We start from the raw sequence: 23024 nt of genomic DNA on the forward strand, positions 1-23024 counted from the left end.
GGGTCTTCCCTTAATATAAAGTTATCTCCTATTCCCTATGCTCGGCCACTTGATTAATTTCAGTGGGAGAGCCGGAGATAGCGAAGTTCAAGCGCTTAGCTATCTCCAGTGCCATCCCGGTCGAGCCTGCATGCTGCCACTCCAATCATTGTCAGTCTCAGAGGGGGAAGACAGAACCCCTATTCTGGCAATCGATGAGGACAGCTGCAATCAGACTCCACTGATCAGAGAGTTATCTTCTACCTGGGGAATAAGGGATAATGTTATAATAGCAGAGTACATCTTTAAAAGTGTTGTCCATATGTAACCTATTGATGGCCTATACACAGGATAGGATATCAAGAGTAGATCAGCAGGGATTCGCCACCCAGCAACTCCTTTAATGAGCTAATTGTGCTTGTGCACTAAGCTGTTCCCTACAAGAAGCAGACAGCTCTGTATGCACTGCAGTGGCAAGTTTTGGTATTACAGGCAAAGTTCCCATTGAATTGAATGGCCTGCAATACCAACTGTGGCCACTGCAGTGGGAACGGAGCTGTCTGTTTCTTGCAGAAATCAGCTCAGTACAATGCACAATGCACACTTACCCACCAAACAGACAATCAGTGGGTGTCCCAGCCGATGGACCCACAGCAGTGTACTATTGATGGCCTATCCTGAATAGTTGACAATTGGACAACCCCTTTAAACTATGCATTGACAATTCATAGTTGTTGACCCAACGCTTGTTTAGCTAAGGGCTCATTCACAAAAGTGTATTTGAGTAATGTATTACGTTCGCAAATGTTGCGTGCATAAAGCACAGTGAATAGAACCAATCGGTTCATTCACATCAGCGTATTTTTTCAAGCAATGTGCGATTGTGTGAAAAAATACGCGTCATGATGTATGCTATGCACATATGCGCGCCGCAAGAGCCCATTGAAATCAATGGGCTTGCGTAAATGCGCAGAACACACGCAGAAAACCTGCATATACGTTGCGCATATACACATTTTGATTGTGCAAACGCGGCATATTTGCGCTGCTGAAATGCGCTCACACCCATTTGAGCCCGACCTAACAGGTATCTCAACCAACACACCTATACAGAAGCACACTCTGCCAAGGATGACACAAATTGAAATCCAACTTGTCCGATCCTTTTCTCCTCTGACATTTGTCATCGGAGAAATGTCGTGTGACCCCCATATACATTAGATGATTGTCCGATCCTGCCGAAATCGGCTGGTTCAATCAACCTAGATGTAATGTGCGTGAACAGCATTGCACAGTCTGACGGTGATTCGCCTTCTCTTTCAGGGACAACCAGTAAAATGAAAAAAGGATTTATGCATATGAATAGGGAGAACGACATAAAATTAATCAAAAATAGTAGAAAAACGGTAAAGCAAAGTGTTTGCAAAGTTTCTAAACTTTGTAAAAACTTTTGCCATGTTCTTTAAACTCTGGTAACACATTTTTTGTTTGTTTGGTTAGGTTATTTTTGCTTTCCATCACAGTTTCTGAGATTTTTGGTTCTAAGAATATCTCACCCCTAAACCCAGGGGTATATTTATGGTTTGTGCTGCTCTAGGCACTTTTAGTGCTTACAACCCCTATCGGTGAGTCGGGTTGAAGCTGCTCATCCTTACCTTTCAGATAGCTGTTGGCCATAACACATGCACGCTCGACTGTCAGATGCCTCAGAGAGAGGCTTATCTTCCATGGGAAAATATATATGGCAACAGAACCAAGATTACTGTATAAATATGGTAACAAACAACCAAACTTACCATATATACCAGAACCACATTTACTACATAGACACACTACCGGAACCAAGCTTAATACATAGATATGGTATCAGAAGCCAGCTTCCTATATAAATACAGTACAAGAACCACACATACTATATAGATACAGTACCAGAACTAAGCTTACTACACAGATACAGCACCAGAACCAGTGTCCAGTGGAAAATATGGCCCTGCCTATTATTATTTCTGTATGGAGATATACTTGTTGCCATATACTGATTTTTTTGTATCTTCTTTTGTCTAGACCCAACCCCATTTCTTATATACGGCTCTGAAGTTGATGGATGCCTAGAAGTTCAAGACTCTGTAGTTCATGTCACCCGGCCGTGTAACACCAGTTCACCACTGCAGCAATGGGTTTTGGTTTCAAAAAGGCGATTTTTCAATCTTGGCAACTTCCAATGCCTAATATCTGTTACCAACTACTCATCGAATACACTCACTACCCACCAATGTGATGAGAACCTTTTCTTTAGCGGACGATGCGAGTTCTTTATCGAAGTATTCAATGCTGTTCTGCTGCCACAGACCTCTAATGCCACCGGCCTACAACTGCCACCAGCTAAAACTAAAAACCAGTGGCTTATATTTGGAACTAACCAAAGCATCTGTTCTGCCAAGTTTCGAGGTAAGGACCTGTAGCATAGATGTTGTTATTGAAATGACAGTGTAACAACCATCATTGTGTCACAGATAATATAATACATTTTCAGTTACTTTTCTTAAAGCAAAATTGGCTACAAAATATTAACAAGAGTTTTTGGGTTTCAGGTTCAGTGGGAACAGTGCCTGCAATACCAACCTCGGCCACTGCAAACTATATGGAGCTGTCTGCTTCCAGCTCTGCACACACTGACAGTGGCCCAGCAAACTGCTGATCAGCAGGGGTTCTGACCAGCAGGTCAAGAATTGTTGACCTGGACAATCTTTGGAAATGTGTTTTTTGGGACTTTCAGGCGAAGTGTCAACGGGTGGGTTTGATTTGTGGAATCCGTGTGGGTGGCTCGCACAGAAGATCCACAGATCAAGCCCCCCATGTTTCCATGGGTGTCCGCAAATAAAATAAAGCATGTGGATTTGATTTGCGGACTTTTGGTCCAGAAAACAAATCGCAGCATGCTCCATTTCAGTGCGGATCCCACAAGGACGGCTTCCATTGAAGTCAATGGAAGCTGTCCGATCCACGGCCCCTCCGCAATTGAATTGCAGATGGGCCATGGATTCCGTGAGAAAACAGGAGTTCAAAAAAAAAGAAAGGACGCACATGCGCATTGGCCGGCGCTTCCGCACACATTTGCAGCAAATAGAAGACCCTGACAGTACGTAGAAGACCCAGACAGGCAATGCAGCGTCCTTGGCCGTGGGCAGCTGCTGCAGGCTCCTGCATGCGGAATCCGATCCACCCCTGGACATTGGGCCTAAAAGAAAATTTCTCAGGCTTAAAGTTGTCTAAAATGAAGGAAAATGCATACTTACCTGCTCCAGTGACTCGCCATCCAGCCCTGGAGCCCTGGTGCTCGACCTTCAGAACCCGGAAGCAGATTTGCAGTCAAGTGCCGTCCATTGTGTGTGTGACCACTCAGAGGTGGTTTGTCCATGGCCGCTGAAGCCTATGATTGGCCGAGTGGTCACAGTCATGCACAATATATAGCAGGGACCGCAGGGCTCCAGTGCTGGACACAACACTTCCAAAGTAGGTGAGTAAACATTTTTATTTATTTATTTTACACAATTTTAAGCCTGGGATTCTTTAAAATCCATGAAAACCCTTTTTGTGATCTCTCAGCAATTACTATCCTTCAGACTACTCTCACACACAGCGTTGGTAAAACGCCCATTGTGTCTAAAGGCCCTTTTAGACACAACGATTTTCACTCAAAAATCGCTCAAAGCCGTCTTTTGAGAGATAGCCGTTGTGTGCAACTGCACTGACATCGTTTTCGTTAAGCCGTCGCTGATTGCTGATCTTTCAGCATGCTGAAAGATCAGCGATCGGTTATCAGGAATTCACAGCGGGATACAGCTGATACTATTGTTTCAGCTGTATCCCGCTCCCTGATGACAGGCGGGGTATGAAGAACACAGCTGTCCACAGCTAACAGCCGGGTGCTCCGAGCAGGGAACAGCTGGATGCAGAGAACAAGCGGCCCCACTTGTCTTCTGCATTCCCCGCTCACAGCGCTTGGCTGTATAACAGCCGGGTGCTCTGAGCAGAGAACAGCTGGATGCAGAAGACAAGCGGCGCCACCGCGCTTGTCTTCTGCATCCCCCGCTCGGAGAACTCATCTGTATAACAGCCGGGTGCTCTGAGCAGAGAACAGCTGGATGCAGAAGACAAGAGGCCTCACTTGTCTTCTGCATCCCCCACTCGGAGCGCCCGGCTTTTATACAGCCATGCGCTCCGAGCACAGAACAGCTGGATGCAGAAGACAAGCGGTCCCGCAAAAACATCGCTGATGCTTGCGATTTTCTGGCAATATTGTGCCGCGATTTTGTTAGCGCAAAAGTCAACAGGGCTTTCTAATCTTACAAACGTATCACATCGCACGGAAATTGCAAGTTTATGCTTTGTGATGAAATAAAAAGGTTTCATGGGGAAACATCGGAAAAAAGAAAAATGCAGAAAGATAGGGATCTGTTTTTCATGCAACATGGCATGAGTTAAAACATCACAAATGTGTAGGAAACCATTGAAAATTGTTGTTCTCATAATTCTGCGCTTTCACTCACTCTCGCGTCGCACGATTTTATCGAAAGTGGGAAACCGGCCTTAGGCTAATGATGTGCACCCAGTAGTCAGAGAAGCTGGTGCGGCCATCTTTGTTTCTCCAGGACTGTAGAGTTGCGTTAATTGCTAAAATCATTATCCCTATTTCTCTACATGGACGAACCACAGACAGAATTAAAGTGAATATATCACTTGGCCTTTTTTTCTTTAATGAAATATCTCTTGTAAAACATTATTTTTTTAACTATTTTTGGGTTAATTGGATTTATTTTCTGATTTTGTATATTTTTTATTCTATTTGAGAGATTTACAGCAAGTCTGTGGTTGGTAAAGTGACCACCCGGTCCTTGAGAAGCAAAGATTTAGGAAAAGGGAATGAGAACTTACCTCCTTAATTTCTGTGGGAAAGGGTTGTGGGCATGCTTTGTGAGTTGTGCAGGGAGAGGGAGGAGGGAGGTGGAGCTGCCCTTTCAACATTTTAAAGAGAATTTATTGTCAGAAATGACCCATTGTTTAAGCCAGATTTTTGAATATCTTGTAGTAAAACGAAGGAGGAGAATGCTACAGCAGCAGAAATGCAGTCCTAAGCTCTTGTTCATGACCTGAAGGTTGGGAGTTCAATCCCCGCATGGTTCAGGTAGCCGGCTCAAGGTTGACTCAGCCTTCCATCCTTCCGAGACCTGTAGAATGAGTACCCAGCTTGGTGGGGGGTAATAATTAAATTACTAGAAAGCGCTGTAGAATAAGTTGGCGCTATACAAATAACAAGGCTTATTTTTCATGTTTTCTCTGACAATATAATGTCTGAGACCTGGAAGACCATAATGCTGCCATTGTGGAAAACAGGGAACAAATAGATTATACTTGTCTAGTCTGTGTTTCACACAGAGTCAGGCCAGGTTCACATCTGCGGACGAAATTCCGTTATGAAGTTCTGTCACAGATTCGGCACAAAATATCAGAAGACATTCTGGTAAAATGCCGGGCAGCTGAGCAGAAAACGAACAGACCCCATTATAGTCAATGGGGTCCATTCGATGCTGTTCAGTTCCTTCATAAGACAGACCCATTTGGCCAGTGGGTTCCCCTTTCTTGTTCTTCGAGAGGAGCAGGAAAATGGAACCCCCTGAGCACAGATGTGAAAGCAGCCTTAAGCATTAAGAAGTGTCTCGCAGTCACATCTTTTGAGCAGGTTTACCCTTCTTCCTACATTGCCTAATCTTACCATGTTGTTTCTGTTATTGTAGTCCTATTCTACTAAGTATTAAACCTCTTACTTTACACAGATATCTACACTATTCAAGGAAATTCCAATGGCCGCCCCTGTGCCATCCCATTTAAGTACGACAATCAATGGTTCTATAGCTGCACCAGCACGGGTCGGGAAGACGGCCATCTTTGGTGCGCAACCACTGTTGACTATGGCAAAGATGAAAAATGGGGTTTCTGTCCTGTAAAAAGTAAGTTTCTGTGTGTTTTATAAATACAGTCAAGGCTCTTTGAGGTGACCACCCAAAATTGCATTGAAAAGTGGTCTTCCCAAAGAAGATGACCTCTATGCATAGTATGTGATATATGGATAGTATATGGAACTGAAAATCTGTCACAGGAAATCTGGACTGGATATGGGATGGTCTTCTCAAAGAGGTGATTTTTTTTGAGAGATTGTATTGTATATGTATTGTCACAGTTATTAGTTAACTCAATATTCCATCTCCATCCCTCCCTTGTTGCACTCACAGCAAGGGTCCAAGAAACTGAGACTTGGGGGTTTATCACCTTGACTCACTCATGTCACCAGAAGTCGCTAAAGACCACCATATACATTAAATGTTGTATGAGGCCAACTGACCATCTATTGTGTATGGGGGAGTTGAGAACAATAACTGTCAACCGAATGAGTAGTCAACCGATGTCTATTGAAGGTGTATGGACACCTAAAGTTAATGCAGATATACATACAGTATGAAGGCCCCACTAAACACTCAGCCATATCTCAGCTTCATTGACACCTCTGACAATGACTACGCTGATGTGTTCTTCCTCCATGTGGTGCAGAGTGTTAAGGGAACAGAAATGCAGTCCGAAGCTCTCGCTCACGACCTGAAGGTTGCGAGTTCAATCCCCGCATGGTTCAGGTAGCCGACTCAAGGTTGACTTAGCCTTCCATCCTTTCAAGGTCGGAAGGGGTAATGAATAAATAACCGCTGCGGAATAAGTTGGTGCTATATAAATAACGAAGATTTATTTTATTTATGTGGGACAGTTCAAGGCAACCCTTTCTCTAAAACAGCAACTGTTCCAATGATGAGCTGATTGTTATAGCACTCGACTACCTGCGTATAAAGATGAATGGAGGGGTAGTGTGAGTGCGTTACCGCTGCTCCGTTCATACAGGTAGACTTAAAGGGGTTGTCCCGCGCCAAAACGGGTTTTTTTTTTTTCAATAGGCCCCCCGTTCGGCGCGAGACAAACCCAATGCATGTGTTAAAAAAAAAAAACGTTTAGTACTTACCCGAATCCCCGCGCTGCGGCGACTTCTTCCTTACCTTAGCAAGATGGCCGCCGGGATCTTCACCCACGATACACTGCGGGTCTTCTCCCATGGTGCACCGTGGGCTCTGTGCGGTCCATTGCCGATTCCAGCCTCCTGATTGGCTGGAATCGACACACGTGACGGGGCGGAGCTACGAGGACCAGCTCTCCGGCACGAGCGGCCCCATTCACCAGGGAGAAGACCGGACTGCGCAAGCGCGTCTAATCGGGCGATTAGATGCTAAAATTAGACGGCACCATGGAGACGAGGACGCCAGCAACGGAACAGGTAAGTGAATAACTTCTGTATGGCTCATAATTAATGCACGATGTACATTACAAAGTGCATTAATATGGCCATACAGAAGTGCTGAACCCCACTTGCTTTCGCGGGACAACCCCTTTAAGACACCCATTTTCATGATCAGTGAAAGTCCCAGCAGTTGAATCTTCCCTGATCAGACACTTATTACCTATTCCTATCCCGTAATAAGTTATCATGGTGGTCCAACCCCCTTTAAGAGATAACACCTTCCATCCACCACTAGTGGGAGCTCAGGAGCTTATTCTACACATTGAACTCCAAATTCAAGTAACTTTTCTCTTTTTACTTTTTGTCCTTGTATGCTCCAATCACTATTTTCCCTAAAAATGAAATATATGGACATGCTTATTCCCCGGTTGCCATAATTTTGCTGAACTATATAAAACAGACTCATTTCTGTCCATGCGCATTGATTCATTTTTGTGCTTATCCAGCAAATAGATGTCCAGATCATAAAATTACATTAGAAGCCTCCGACCAGCGGCATATTCTTCCTTTATTTTTCACTTTCTACCATTAGGCACTGAGTGTCTATGCCCATTTTTTGCTGCAGTGCCCATTGTCTTCCCGAAACATCATCAATCCAGAGTTTACATTTGGCCATTCCGTCTGACTCGGATGTATAAAAATACATACATTACTTGTACAATGTCTGGAATGTGTAGATCTTATCTTCTGTATATCACTGTTTATACAGATGGATTTAATGGGCTTAGCCCGACTTCCACCTAAGATGTAATGTAAGGGAGCGGTCATTTCTCAGGCTGATACGGTAGTAATTGTACTTTTATATTCTGTTTGCATTTCAGGCCCCGACTGTGAAGCTTTCTGGGACAAAGATCCACTAACCAACAGCTGCTACCAGTTTAATTTCCAGTCGGCGCTGTCATGGTTAGAAGCGTTGGCCAGTTGCTTACAGCAAGATGCCAGTCTCCTCAGCATCAATGAGATACATGAACAGACGTACATTAATGGTGGGTTGAGCCGGGGTTGAATTAAGGCTAACAATCAGCTGCCTATTCAGGGTTTATATTGCATATCGGTAGCATGTTGTGTCATGTTAATGGGATTTTCCCACTAATTATCCCCTATCTACAGCAGATTAATATGGGATTGCTGGAGATCTGACCGCTGGGACCCTCAGTGATCCCGGAATCTGTGCATCCTGAGTGCCTCATCTGAAGGGAGCGACAGTGTGCATGCGTGATCACTGGTGTAACTATAGGGAATGCAGTTGCACCCGGGCCCAGGAGCCTCTCCATATAGGTAGCCCAGTACTATGACTAAAGCATTATAGTTGGGGGCCGTGTTACAGGATTTGCTTTGAGGTCCAGGAGCTTCAAATTACGCCTCTGCTTTAAGGGGTTAAGAGAAGTTGGGGGGCCTCAAGATAAACTTTTGCACCCAGGCCCATGAGCCTTTAGCTACGCCCCTGTGCGTGATCACTGCTCCATTCACTTCTATTGAACGGAGGAAGACTGATCAGCTCACAAATCTTCCTCCATCCCATTCAAGTGAATGGAGCGGTGATCATGCATATGCACCGCCACTCCATTCACATGGGGCATTCAGGATGCAGGTCCCAGAAGTTTGACCCCCAGTTATCTGACATTTATCTCCAACCCTGAGGAGAGGGAATAAATGTTTCTAAAGGTAAACCCCTCTTAAATGTCACAACGACTCAAATATTTTGGTTAGAATCGCAATTTTTAGTCCCATGCTCGTGTATTTTTTTCAGAAGGTACCCAACAGATTCAGTTGTCAGTCTGACAAGGTAATATAACCTACAATGACGACTGGAACAGAGCCTTAGGGAGAAGGTTGAGTTTATACACTGAAGCTGTAGGATATGTATAAAATGCCATACTAACTTACCTCAAATGTGTTAATTCCACTAACGCTAGTAGCACACTAGCAGAACTGCGAGTTGCACTCAAGAGACTTGGGCACAACTCATGCCGGACTGCGCGTGGACACCAGTCAATGATATACATGGACATGGCACATTCACTTGAATTGGCATTTCCCATTTCTTATAAGACATGCCATGAGGTTCTTCATGCAGACCATGGCAAGTGTGAAAGACCCGACGAGGGTTGTTTAAACAGAATGTGAAATCAATGAGTCAACGATGATTTTTATGACTGCATAAAATGAATGACGAGAGAGAAGCGCACGTCACCAACTCATTCACTCGATCGAATAAGAATCATGAGATTATCGGCCCGCGTAAAAGGGGCATTGAAAAGAATTAGAAAAAAAGTCTTCTTCTCTACTACAAACAGCTGCACCCCCCATGCTCATACACAGTGTCTGGTGTTACATTTCATCCCAATTGACATAAAGGGGCTGTATGAGAATAGAAAAAAGGAAAATATTGCTTTTCAGGAACAGCGCCACTCTTGTCTGTTGGTTGTGTCTGGTATTACAGTTCTGCCCCAAGTGAATAGGGTGACATATGCATCCCCTGAACTGTGCTGCTTCTTGAAATAAAGCAAACCCTTTTCTCTAATCTCATGCAACCCTTTTAAATTGAGATGATTGCAGTAAGAGACGTATCCTATGGACAAAAGGGGAGTTATTGCTAGTTTAAAAAAATAAGTATAAAAAAACAAGTTTTTCTAATCCAAGACAAATCCTTTAATATCTGGTCATTAATTAATACAGTATGGCCTAATAATAACCTGCCTCTCTAGTTCTTTATGGAGTGCAGTGTAATTGCCGATATGTAAGTTTGATAGTAAGATGTAAATTTGATTAGCCGCACATCATCTTAATATCTGTAATGTCCCTCAGTTTTTCATTAGGTGCCCCTTTTGCTATAAACATAGCTGTTTTCGCTATATTTGAGAGATTAAAGAAACCCTCCGGTTTCGGGCAAAATTTTGTCCTGGGACCAGAGGCTGGAAGAGGTACATTACCTGCAGTTAATTTTGTTAGCTGTTTGCTGCCACTGGTATGGGGAATCCATTTTCGGGAGGTCAATATGGCCGCCAACATCTTTAGACTACCTACGTGTTTCCCCGTAAATAAGACACTCATATTATTTTTTGCCCCAAAAGAGGCACAGTGTCTTATTTTCAGCGAGGGGGGTGTCTTATACTCACCTGGCCCATGGCGTCTGGGTCCCTTGCTCTAGTCTCCGACGCTGCGGCGGGCTGCAGTGTAATCCTCAGCGTTGACACAGTACTCTCTTTCTGGTAACGGGGCTTTGAATACCCCGCCTCCAGAAAGTGAATGCTGTGATTGGATCACGAGTGCCGTTGCTCAGCCATCCAGAGCCAGCACTCGATGAAACAATCACAGCCATTCAGTGATGTCCTTCACTGAATGGCTGTAAATGATCGAGCACTGCCTCTGATTGGCTCAGCCAGCGGCGCTCATGATCCAATCACAGCACTCGCTTGCTGGAGGCGGGGTATTCAAAGCCCCGTTACCAGAACGACAGTGCTGTGTCAACGCTGAGGACACGGCAGTCTGCCGCAGTGCCGGTTAGATAAGTATTGCTGGTTTTTTTCCATGTAGTTTAGGTAGGGCTTGTTTTCAAAGGAGGGGAGGGGGCAAAATTTGAAGCCCCGCAAAAAATTGGGGTAGGGCTTATTATCGGAGGAGATCTTATTTTCGGGGACACACGGTAATTGTCCATAAGGAATTGGCAGTGTTAGAACTACTAATGCACTATGTCTGCTTTGTACCCGGCCAATCACAAACTAGTGCATAGCTTTATTAGAAAACAGCGACAGCCATCTTGGCCGCAAAATGACACCCAAAATTGGTAGAACAGAACAATAGCTAACACAATAAATTGCAGACAATGTATCCTTTCCAGTCCTGGGGTAGAAGTTTAATTGAAACCGGAGGGTCATTTTAAGACTTGCACCTCTAATTATAAGGAATATGAATAATGATAACATCACTAAATCATTCGCAAATACCTAAGTCAACATTTTAACAATATTGTAATATTATTGGATATTACCAAAGTGAAGATGCTTACCAATAATGCCATAAAACAAGGCCCAAATAATACCACCACACCACAAACACTACTGTAACGCCTAAATAATTACTCAAAGTATTACCATACTGTCACTGAATAAAAATACTATACAAAGACCAATATTACCCCCATACAGTGACCATTTAATAGTAGATACCAGTTCTATACAGACGCCCTGCAGACCATATAAGTGATTACAGTACAATTACATCTGGTTACTCACAGGTGACATCTTCTCTCATTAGTCAACTTTTCTCATGTTTTCCATATGGTCCAGACCGCCCTGAAGACTTCTTCTGGAGCACCAGGTGAAAGCCTGGTGCCCTGGATCCTGAGGGAACACCCTTGGGAACGAGGGTTCCTGGACAATTGCCCAGTTTGCAACCCTAAACACCAACCCTGTTGGCATCAAGTGTCTAGTTACTAATGTTCATCATCTATGCATGTTCATATATATAAAATGCTGAATACAAACAATAAACCTGAGATCAGAAAGGAATCCTGTCTGATCTTTTGTGCACAATATGAACTGAAATGTGAAAAATTAAGAACTCCAATTTGTGATAATCCTAATTCTATAATGTCGCACGGTCATTGTTTGAGTCACGTTTTTTCCCTGCAGCAGTAACATGTTAAAGGGCAATCATTCGCTAGGTAATATCTGGAACCTGTATTATATAGAGGGACTTTTCTTTCATTTGCCTGCCAACCATATGTCATTACTAATTTTTATTTTTGGCAACCTTTCCTCACAGGCCTCCTGACTGGATACAGTTCCACTCTCTGGATAGGACTCAATGACATTAACGTTAATGGAGGCTGGCAGTGGCCTGATGGATCCCCATTAAAATACTTGAACTGGGAGAGTGGTAAGTAACAGAACACATTCCTGTGCTTATCTTTACACCATCTAATAGCCATATGAAACTTTATTCTGCAGTTTCAGGATCCTCGTCTATTAGCTAAAGTAGAAAGTAATTATAAAGAGTGTATCTCGCTATCCTGTCCTACCTTACACAGACGAACCATTGATTTGAATAAGCACTGTGTAATACTTCTTTTCTCCTGTGGGGGCACTGCAGGAAAATTAGACACTCACAACTAGGTTTTCCAACAAATAACAGCTGGTTATTGTTGGTCCTCACAGGGGACACTTTGTGATCAGTTTATTGTCAAAGGATCCTTCTAACAAGTGCAAAACGGAGAACCCCCACAGCCACAGCAGGGTTCATAGAATTTAATAGAGAGGTGAACCTCTTTAAACCAAGAAATACTTATAATTACTAAACGGTGTCTGGGAAATAAAGGGGTTGTTTCAGCAGGACATCCCCTTTTTCAACTGTAGTTAGCAGATTGATCAGCATGGGTCTGGTTTCCGATATCTTGATCGCCAAGATATCGGAAACCAGACCCATGCTGATCGATCTGCTGACTACAGTTGAAAAGGGGGATGCCCTGCTGAAACAACCCCTTTATTTACTCAAACCAGATTGTCGTCATATTTTTTTTTGCACTCATCTTCATTCTGTTTTCTAGATCAACCAAGCAATTCAGAGGAAGAAGACTGTGCAGTGATTCGTACTGAGATGTCTGGCGCCTGGCAGACACGCAACTGCTATAATGCTCTGCCCTATGTATGCAAGAAAAGCCCTAAGAGGAATTTTCCACCTGGCGGTAAGTGGTCAATTTTAGTCTGACTGTAAAATTTGAAAAGTTAGTAAAACTTTCCCATCTTACTTACCCAATTCTGTTCTTTTCTGTATGATGACCCAAAGGATAAAAAATACAAGTCTGCTTTATCTGTGTCAGGAAGCATCCATTTCAACTCTTCCCACTATGATGCAAATGCATGTAAAACAGGACATTTGGGGAAAAGGGAGGGGTTTTGGTGCTTCCACTGCGAGGCTCACCCCAAGCCTTTTAGGTTTCTGTACAACGGTTATAAGAACTTTTCATATTGAAAGTGCTGTCCAATTTAAAGACCTCCTGTTATAGAGCAGTAGGAGCTGAGCAGATGGATATATAGTTTATGGGAAAAGGTTCAGTATAAGTTGTATTTTAAGAATTTAAACCATTTATCTATCTCCAAAAATTTCAGGATGGTGGAGGAACAAAAAAAGTCATACGCCTGTCACATGATCTCCTGCCCCTCTGCTCTCCGCTTCCTGCTGCGGTGATAATATCACGGACACCGAGAATATGTGACCTCTGCAGCAATCACTGGCAAACTCTGGCTGGTAGCTAGTACCAGCATCCACAGATCCCATTGTTGGGATGCCATTGCTGCAGGAAGTTGAGGACAGCAGTGGATCAGGCAGAATAGGAGCAGGGGAATCAGGTGAGGCAAGTATGATTTTTTTTTCGTTTTACTGCCAGCTGGGGCAAGTTTCAAAAAAATATTTTTGAGGTCTAGATAGCTCCATGAAATCTCTCCTTGATTCAGTCTGCGGTACTATTAGGGATTGTGCATGCAGACATAGCTATCAATCACTGATAGTACCGCCCTCTGGACTCCTAAGTGTAGAAAGAGCAGATATTTCAAGGGCTTATACAATGGGTTATCCATTTTTTTTGAAACTTGCTCAGGATATTGTTAAAACATTTTTTTAAAAAGTTGCACCTCACCGGATGCCGACCAGTCCCATTTTTATTGGATTTCTAGATTTATAGAAAGTCATATTTGCCCAACACATTAGCAAACCTAATTGTAAAATAAATCCACCAATTCTCGGTTCTGATGGTTTCCCTGATGTGTTTCCCGCAGATGATTCCACAGGACAGTCTGTCACAGTATTAAATCATGGTCTGGCTATCCAAATAATGAATTTTAGCTTGAGCAGACTTTAGTGACTGGAACACATAATACACAGCATTGCTTAGCAGGGGTTCTGCATTCTTTCTCAGTTGGCAGGTCTCATGATGGGTTTTAACATCAGTCTCCCTGCACCCTGCTGCGGCAGGCAATCTTCAGACAGATACTGTGCTTTCAAACAGTACAAAGTGGAAATTCACCAAGAAATGATTCTAATAACAGAGCCGGCTCACTAACCACACATAGCAAAGTCTATCGATTGCTGGAGACAAATAGCTAATACTCACCAGTGCAAGTCCTATTACAAAAATACAGTGTAGCGGAGCAAAACCATTTACGGCAGATTGCCCCTTTATGTTCCGTCACTATTTCCACAGATGGATCTTTACAAGCGCTACACTGTTCCCGTTACTGTGGCAATAGCATGGCGGATGTAGATTTGTTTTCTATATGGAGACGTATCAATCAGTATAACAAGTAAGGCCTCATAGACATCACGTCTGGATTCCACATGCAGATTTCCATCGCGGATGACCTGCAAGTCTTTGCAAAAAGTCATTTAAAATGCTTGCAGGTGATCGAAGATTCAATGGTTTATCTGTGCGGATGTACGCAGATCGGCTGCGCAGAAAAAAATGGTGACTACCCCCACCTCATTGCCTGGTCTCCAAGCAACTTGAGATGTATCTGCCCAAAAATCTGCATTGTATCCGCAATATAATTGCGTATCGAATGCTTTCATAGATATCAATAGAGCCTGTCCTTGCAGAATCCACGCTAAAATGGAGCATGGCGTGATTTATTTTCCGCTTGCGGAATCTGCAAACCAAATCCGCATGTGTGCGTGGAGCTGAGGACATTCCATGCTTTCCTATGGATGACTTAAACAGTGGATCTCCCATGCGGGTGCCGATCGACCCTCATGGAAAGTAAAATATTAATTTGTAGAGTAAGACCTAATCATAGTAACATGATGACTTCACTGTGCAGTGAGCATAAATCACTTTGCATCTAGTGCTGCAACTATTTTAGAAGTAGCTTTAAGGGCTTTTATCCCACCTCCAGGGGGTAATATGGGCCAGTTGTGACTGCTGCCTGTTCATGTCATGCAACTATGCAAATGAGCAACATGAAAGTCATGAAAAGCAATGCAAGACTGTCAGAGGGTCTAGTCCGATAAGTGCAAAAAAAAATAAAAATGGGCCATCACTGTCGACTGACGTGTTTCAGTTCTGGAGACTTCATCTACAAAAAGACATTGAAAAAATAGAATGAGTCCAAAGATAATCTACAAGAATAGTAGCAGATCTCAAGCACGAAACTTATCAGACTTATATGAGTTTTCTGACCTTTAGAAAAAATAATTAATCCAGAGATGGGTCTAGATTTCCATGGGCCATTGCACAACTGTAAGGAGAATTTACATGTTTATCAAGGATAAGACAATCCCAGATCTCATGTAGAAGTCTGAGCCCAGGAGAAATACAAATCGCATTAATCTTTTCGCGGTATCAAATGATTTCTAATGTATTCAAAGGTGCGTGTGGTTTATATACCATAAATGACATCACAGGAAAAGTACATACCTCCAAGATTAATAAGAATACATGATAGGCTACAACTAAAATGTTTAACATAAGTTACACATTTTAAAGTGTAAGTATAACATACAAAGAAACCGTTATGAATTCAGTGAAAAGGAATGCAAGGGGGTGGGGGTCTGGGGGGCTATCTTATCTTCTGTCTGTCTCTAGCCGTACCCTTCACTGGTATAGAAAAGGTTTTGTTTAACCCCTTCACTATTTATACTAGCATCATGCTATATCTTTCTAGTCTACAATCTAATAGAAAAACAATTAACTGATACATTGATCTACAATTTTCTTAACAACAACACAGTCACAGTAGGCTTCTTTAGTAATTTATAGGCTCCCTAGACCCATGAGTCATCTATAGGTCCCACAATGTCTCGTGTGTCATTTACAGGCCCCATAATGTCCTCTGAGACATTTCTAAGCCTCACTGTGCTCCAGCAATAAGAAGAAATATATACTCTCCTCCATCACACTCCTACCACATCTGCAGCATCCCATAGGGAGACCCTGGAACCTGACATACGTGGGGGAGCTGGGAGGGTAAAGTGATGGCTTGTCATGGCGGCACTTACCATGCTCCTTCCCGGAGGGACACACGCAGCCAAGGCCAGAGTAGCACTGCAGTCCACCTAAGACCCCCTAGGATAGGGATTGCCCACCAAACAGGATAAAATGGGGTTAATTGTCACGTGTGACGTCACCATTGCTACACACACGTATGACCCTCGGCGGATAAGAAATTCAGCAACAGACAGTTCTTAAGTACCACAGGTCTCTAGGAACAGTTATAACCCGGTATAAACTTTACTTGAAATTTAAAACAGATAATACGAGGCAGTTCAATTGTAGACGTCACAGTGCAAGCAAATGATTAGACTCCAGAACTTAGTACCTCCACGAGGCTCTTACAGACTCAAAGATGCACATGTGCGAACAGAGATTATTATTTTGTAGTACCTCCACCCAGCCTTGGAGACGCATTGATGTGATAAATAAATTGTGTACCTCTACGCGGTGATCCAGACTTCAGACGGCCGTGTAGGAAAATTAGTAGATTAGATAGTACCTCTGCACTGGCCTTGAAAGAAAGTTGTTACTCACAGATGCTCTCTCTCTCTCTCTATGCTTCAGCACATGAGGGCTAAAGGCATCCCCATGTTCCTGGATCTCCCGAACAGCAACACTCCTGAAGACATGGACTCACCCCGCTCTCAAGCACTCACTTTTATAACCTCTCATACCACATGACATAACTGATACTTTTACATGCAGGCTTTGGATTTTTGTAGACGTTAACCTCTCAAGTGCTGCAGCTGTGCAACACACATACTGGAAATAGGAAGACAGCTTTGCACAGTGCATCAACATAAAACATACATGTATGACATTTATGGAGGGGACCATGATGTACTGGGTCACTACACATCCTCCGCCTTGGCCTCTTCTAACTAGGACCGTGCAGAACTGTGTAGGTGGTGCGATGACATCATTGCACCACCCGTATTACAGAAAAAGTGCTGGATGTTGGAGCAAGAAGCTATGCAGATACAATTAATAAAAATAAATAAATCTTGTTATTTGTAACTTATTCTGCAGCGCTTTCAGGTAATTTACCACCAAGCTGGGTACTCATTTTACCAACCTCAGATGGATTGAAGGTGAGTCAACCTTGAGCCGGCTACCTGAACGGGAATTGAACCTTCAGGTCGTGAGCAAGAGCTTAGGACAGCATATCTGCTGTCTTAACACTCTGCACCACAAGAGGCTCATAGTATTCATTTCAAAGAACGATCGATCCTACCCTCGAGTCCCTTCAGGCAAGTGGGCCCCAGCACCTGTTTCTGCCGGATGTTGACACCAGTCTAGGGTTAAACAATAACCTATTAAGTCATACTTCGCTCTCCTATGCAAACAGCCCTGATCTGTCTGTATACACAATTGACCACTGCAGCCAATCTCTGCCTCAGCAGTCTTAAGTCATATATTGCTAAGGTCACTGATTGGCTGCAATGGTCAAGTTTGTATACGGAATGTCACATCTGTAGCCAATGTAAACCCAGACTGGTGGTGAGGACAGGAGCAACGGAACTGGACTAGTGGGGATCGGAGAGGTATTTCGAGTGTCGGCCTTGCCTGTATGAGTCATGCAAGTCTCAGAACATTTTTAGGTCTATTTGAACGTGCATGAAACACTGTGCAGATTGATTGACAACAGCCACTATATCGATCCATTGGACAAGTAGAGTTAGCACTGTGCATTATATTTTACCTCATTTGAAGGTCTATACTAACGACTACAATATATTTTTATTTTAAGGCCATAAAGCTACATTGGTTTCCAGCTGGTATTTAGTGATACTTGTCACCTTTAATAAATTCTCCTCCTTTTATGCTGCAGAGCCCATCGAGCTGCCAGATGTAAAATGTGATTCTGGCTGGCAGAGTTATGGCCCAAATTGCTACCGTCTAACGAGAGAGAAAAAGAGCTGGCAAGAAGCAAGAAAGACATGCGTGAAGAGCGAGGGCAACCTCGTCAGTGTCCACAGCCTACTGGAACTGGAATTCGTCACCAAGCAGATAAAACTAGGTGACATATCTGGAAGAGTTCCTAGCCGCAGTATCCAGGCTGTGTTAAGTTATGTGTTCTTATAGTAATGTTTGCATATCTTAAAGTGGAAATTCTCTTTTTTGGAGGGGTTGACTTTTCTGAGAGCCGTTGAAGGTTCCCAGCAAACAGCTGATTTTGCAAGGGGAAGATTCAACCAGCCAGGGGCGTAACTATAGGGGTTGCAGGGGATGCGGTTGCTCCCGGGCCCAGGAGCCTTAGGCGGCCCATAAAGCCTCTCATCTCCATATAGTAAGCCTAGGCTATGAATAAAGCATTATAGTTGGGGGCCCCGATAAAGATTTTACATTGCGGCCCAGGAGCTTCACGTTACGCTTCTGCAACCAGCTATTTCTATTTTCCTGTAGCAACTATTACAAGGGACATGTTGTATTACAATATGGCCATCCATGTAAGAAATGGAAAACACAAGCCTACAAGAGCATGTCAGTGGCACTAGCTCATAAATTATGGCCCAAGTCCCCCTCTTTGATGCCTTTCTAGGACCAATGTTTCCTTACTGGAACAACCTGATAACAGCTAGAATGCACACAGAGATTAAATGAAGTGGGATTAGAACTTTTCCTGGGGTAATAATTTTACAGGGGACCTGGAAATAGGCTGAGGTTTCTGCCTAGCCACTAGAGGGCGCTGGGTTGAAGGGACAGACTGAGGAATTACAGGTGGCAGTAAGGAGTTCTCGTTCTGAACCACCATTTGTACCATGATTGGGGTCATTGTAGCTCTGTCTGTAAACCATGGTAAAGGTGTGAATGGGGCCTCATGACCAGGTTCAGGCCACTTTAATTTAGGTTTAGTCCAGTGTTGAATTTTTTTGTGGCAGAACGGTACATCTGAAACTCTTGGGGTATTTAGTGAATACTCTCTCTCCAGACATGTTAGATTGCTTCAAATGGGTTTATTAGCAGAGAAACAGTAACATGCTGTACCGTTGGCACAAAAAGTTCAAGAAGTCCGGGTACCGGGACAATAATATTTGTGAATATCTCAGCAAAGGTCGGTATGCTGGCTGCAGGAAAATCCTTTGTAATGTTAAAGCAAGGTCCATTTCACTTGGTCAGTGCCATGTCATCTCTCCTGGGGACCCAGTTATTAGTCACCAGGCCTACAGTCATCCTTTCTCAGATAGCCATAAAAAAAATCAGTGTAGTGGGCACAAATTGTCCAACTTGTCTTCTTGGCCATCCGTAGGACTTTTTCACCCAGCTTGCCTCTGCGGAACCCTTTATTATGGCCCTTTTACAGGGACAGACAGTTGTCTAAACAACTGCACGAGCGCTGACGTCACCACTAAGGTCGTTAGCGGTCATGTAGAGCGTTTACACTGAAAAACGTATCACTGGATCGCGGGCTTCTCGCTGGCGTCATTTACACGTAATAAGAAACCCGCGATCAAGCGATAATTTTGACAACTGAACGAATGGTGAGCGATAATAGTTACGTGTAAATGGGCCGTTACTCCGCAGCCCTCTGCCGCACCCAGATACTAGAAGTGTGGAGACATGCGCCAGACTCTGCTCCTCCCCAAGTCCCTGCACACTGTCCTTAAAGAAACACACATATGACCAGAACAAGAAGTAACTGTTTTACAGCAAGTACTCTCCCCTCACAATAATGTACTTCTTGCTTTCAGATATAGAAGAGCTGTGGATCGGACTGAATGATATCAAGCACCAGATGAATTTTGAGTGGTCAGATGGGAGTGTGGTCATTTTTACATCATGGCATCCTTTTGAGCCCAACAACTTCCGGGATAGCATGGAGGACTGTGTGACCATCTGGGGACCGGTGAGAAATACATTTTTATCTCATTACCACTCATTAGATGTGCAATGAATCAATTCGATGTTTCCCAGAATTAACAGCCGTTTCTTGTATTTTACTTGCTTATATTGCTTGGCAAAATCCATATTAATCCAATGTGCTGGATTACAAAATAGTTTGTGCCTCCATAACAGAGGCGAATGGCAATGTCTGAGCTGAAAAGGGTTCTACAGGATTAGAAAAACATGGCTGCTTTCTTTCAGAAATGGCTCAGCAACTGTTCATAGGTTGTGTTTGCAAAAATCAGCTCCATTAATGTGAATGGAGCTGAGCTGCAATACCGGAAACAACCTGTGGACAAGTGTGGCGCTGTTTTTAGAAGACAACAGCCATGTTTTCTATTCCTGTACAACTACTTTAATTATATGAACAGTTTGCTCTGCACATACAATATACCAAGCTAACTAAGGGTATTTTACACTGGCTGATTCTCTACTATTTAACGAGCAATGATATAGCATGCCAGTTGACTCTTTTTATAGCCATTCACATGCGCAGAGGATTACTAGTATGGGAACGAACTATTGTTAATATGTTCCTTCAACGCCATACACCAAGAAACCCTTGTTTGAAGGTAGGTAGCATAACAAAGCTTAACTTTTATTTCATAAGTATAAAACTTTTTACCCCAATATGGGAAACTACATTGACCCCGCATGCCAAGCTGCCTATACAGAGCACCCCTCCTGATAAGAAGCACAGCTTTCCTTAGGAAACCAAACACCAGGGAAGGAAAAATTATACAATTTTCAACAATGGGGGAGTGTCCTCAAAGATTAATAACAGTATCTCTGACTGGGTACAGCAGAGAAAAAAACAAGAATACACAAATAGAAAAAAACTACAAATGCTATTGAGATATCTTCTTCCATCTTCATCTTGGAGGACACTACCCAGTTTTTGATTATTTTTCCTCCCATAATATAGGTTTTCCTAGGGAAAGGTAAGTGACTATGGTCGTTCTTATTTGGAGCTATATTAAGAGAACAGTGGGTGGTCTATTCTCTGAATACATTCTCTTTGTTCTGTCGAAGGGCTGCCAGATGAGACAATGTTATCAGCACTCCCCGCAGAGAACACAGCGTGAAGTCCCCGCTATCAGCTTTTCTGCCGAACTATGGATTTTATGCCGAACTTAAAATCATCGTTCTGCAGAAAAGTGAAAGATGAGCACATTTACGCACAACGATTATCGCTCAAAAGATGGCTTTGAGCGATAATCATTGTGTCTAAAAGGGCCTTTATTATGCTACCCTTAAACAAGGGTTTCCTGCTGTATGGTATTGTTTTCACTGGTTTATAGCCTTTGATTACCTTATCTAATACGGTTGTGGACCCTTTGTATATAGCCCATTTGCATGGTATGTTCCTTCAACCCCATACAGAATGCATTCTTTGGCAGCACATCTCCTTGTAAAAACAGGGAGATGTACTGCCAATGAGCAAGCTTTTGCAGGCCTGCATAAAAGATCTGAACAGTTGATTTGGGCCATATTCTTATAGGCTGTTAATTGGGCAAATATTCGTGCCCCATCATCAGCCTTCGTAAAAGGGCTTAAATCTACTGATATTTCTGCTGTTATTAATCTTATGCCCCCACTTTGGAAGTTCTGTGTTACATGACCACTAGGAGCGCTTCACAATGACATTGCTCTCATGGAAGTAGCTTCAAGACCAAAATCAATATAATATTTCATGCATTCTTACATGATATGTACGGTCTTTTATTCTTAACAGGAGGGTAAATGGAACGACAGCCCATGTAATCAGACCCTACCATCCATCTGCAAGAAGCCTGGCCAAACCATACAGGGGACCACCGAGGACCACCAAGGTTCCTGCCAAAAGGTAGAAACAAATGTGTTGTTTTTTGTTTTTTTTTTAAAGTAGTCAATCGTCAAAATCTTCTACAGTGTTCACAGGCAATATTACGTCAGATTTTTTGTACATTCACTTTGGATGAACTACTCATCCTTCAAATGACTAGGAAATGTGCCAGTCCTTCTAAATTCAAGCTACCTACCACAAGCACAAAAGTAATACATTTGTATTAGCATGTCTGCACATGTGCTGACCTTTGAACATCTCATTCTAACACCATGGACAGTATCGTGGAGTGCCCCTATTGCCCTCACAATAATCTCCACTTTTCTAGGAAGTCTTTCCTTTAGATTAGAGCATTGCTGTTTGGATTAAAATCCACATACAACAGGGTTTATAAGAACTGGCTCACTTTTTGTAATCCAGTTTGCTGGTATGGAGTTCAGAGCTCTCAGCTTGTGCACCCTACCACTTCAGAGCTAAATTGTTAATCTACTTTGTCATTTCTGCTATTTTATATGATAGTAATTTGACAAACTGACTTGTTGGAAAGGTGGCATCCTATGGCATTTGTCTGTTCTTCCATGCACAGCACTGTCCTGGCTGCCTGCTGTGCAGGAAACTACATCACAGTCCTATTTAAGTGAATGGAGATGACTGCAGTTCCCTACACAGCCAGTGGCCCAAAGCACCAATGTGCAGTGAAAACTTAGAATAGGACGTAGTGTTATCTGTAGGGGTTCCAGAGGTCGTACCCCCTCCAAGCATAAAGTAATGCCATTCTTCTAGTGATATGCCATCACCTTATATAGTGGGATTACCCCATGGTGTTAATATGAGTATGCAGTACTTTTCTGTACAACATAGGCTGGAACCATTGAGATTCAGCAGAGTGGTTGAGGAGTTTATAAGGTGTTGTGCGAAAAAAAACTTCATGGAAGTAGGTTATTATCTTTCTG

General features: G+C 43.1%; 1 protein-coding gene across 1 annotated transcript in view; it reads left to right on the plus strand.

The window, feature by feature from the left end:
* Positions 1-23024, plus strand: part of MRC2 (mannose receptor C-type 2) — a 100377-nt gene that overhangs the window by 49840 nt on the left and 27513 nt on the right. Inside the window, exons 2-9 of the mRNA XM_066587527.1 lie at positions 2044-2427; positions 5814-5987; positions 8197-8361; positions 12143-12256; positions 12924-13061; positions 18193-18381; positions 20054-20208; positions 21982-22092. Of these exons, the coding sequence (XP_066443624.1) occupies positions 2044-2427; positions 5814-5987; positions 8197-8361; positions 12143-12256; positions 12924-13061; positions 18193-18381; positions 20054-20208; positions 21982-22092 (1430 nt within the window). The remainder of the gene's footprint in view (positions 1-2043; positions 2428-5813; positions 5988-8196; positions 8362-12142; positions 12257-12923; positions 13062-18192; positions 18382-20053; positions 20209-21981; positions 22093-23024) is intronic.

Source organism: Eleutherodactylus coqui, chromosome 13, assembly GCF_035609145.1.
Source record: "Eleutherodactylus coqui strain aEleCoq1 chromosome 13, aEleCoq1.hap1, whole genome shotgun sequence".
In the NCBI taxonomy this organism is placed as follows: Eukaryota; Metazoa; Chordata; class Amphibia; order Anura; family Eleutherodactylidae; genus Eleutherodactylus; species Eleutherodactylus coqui.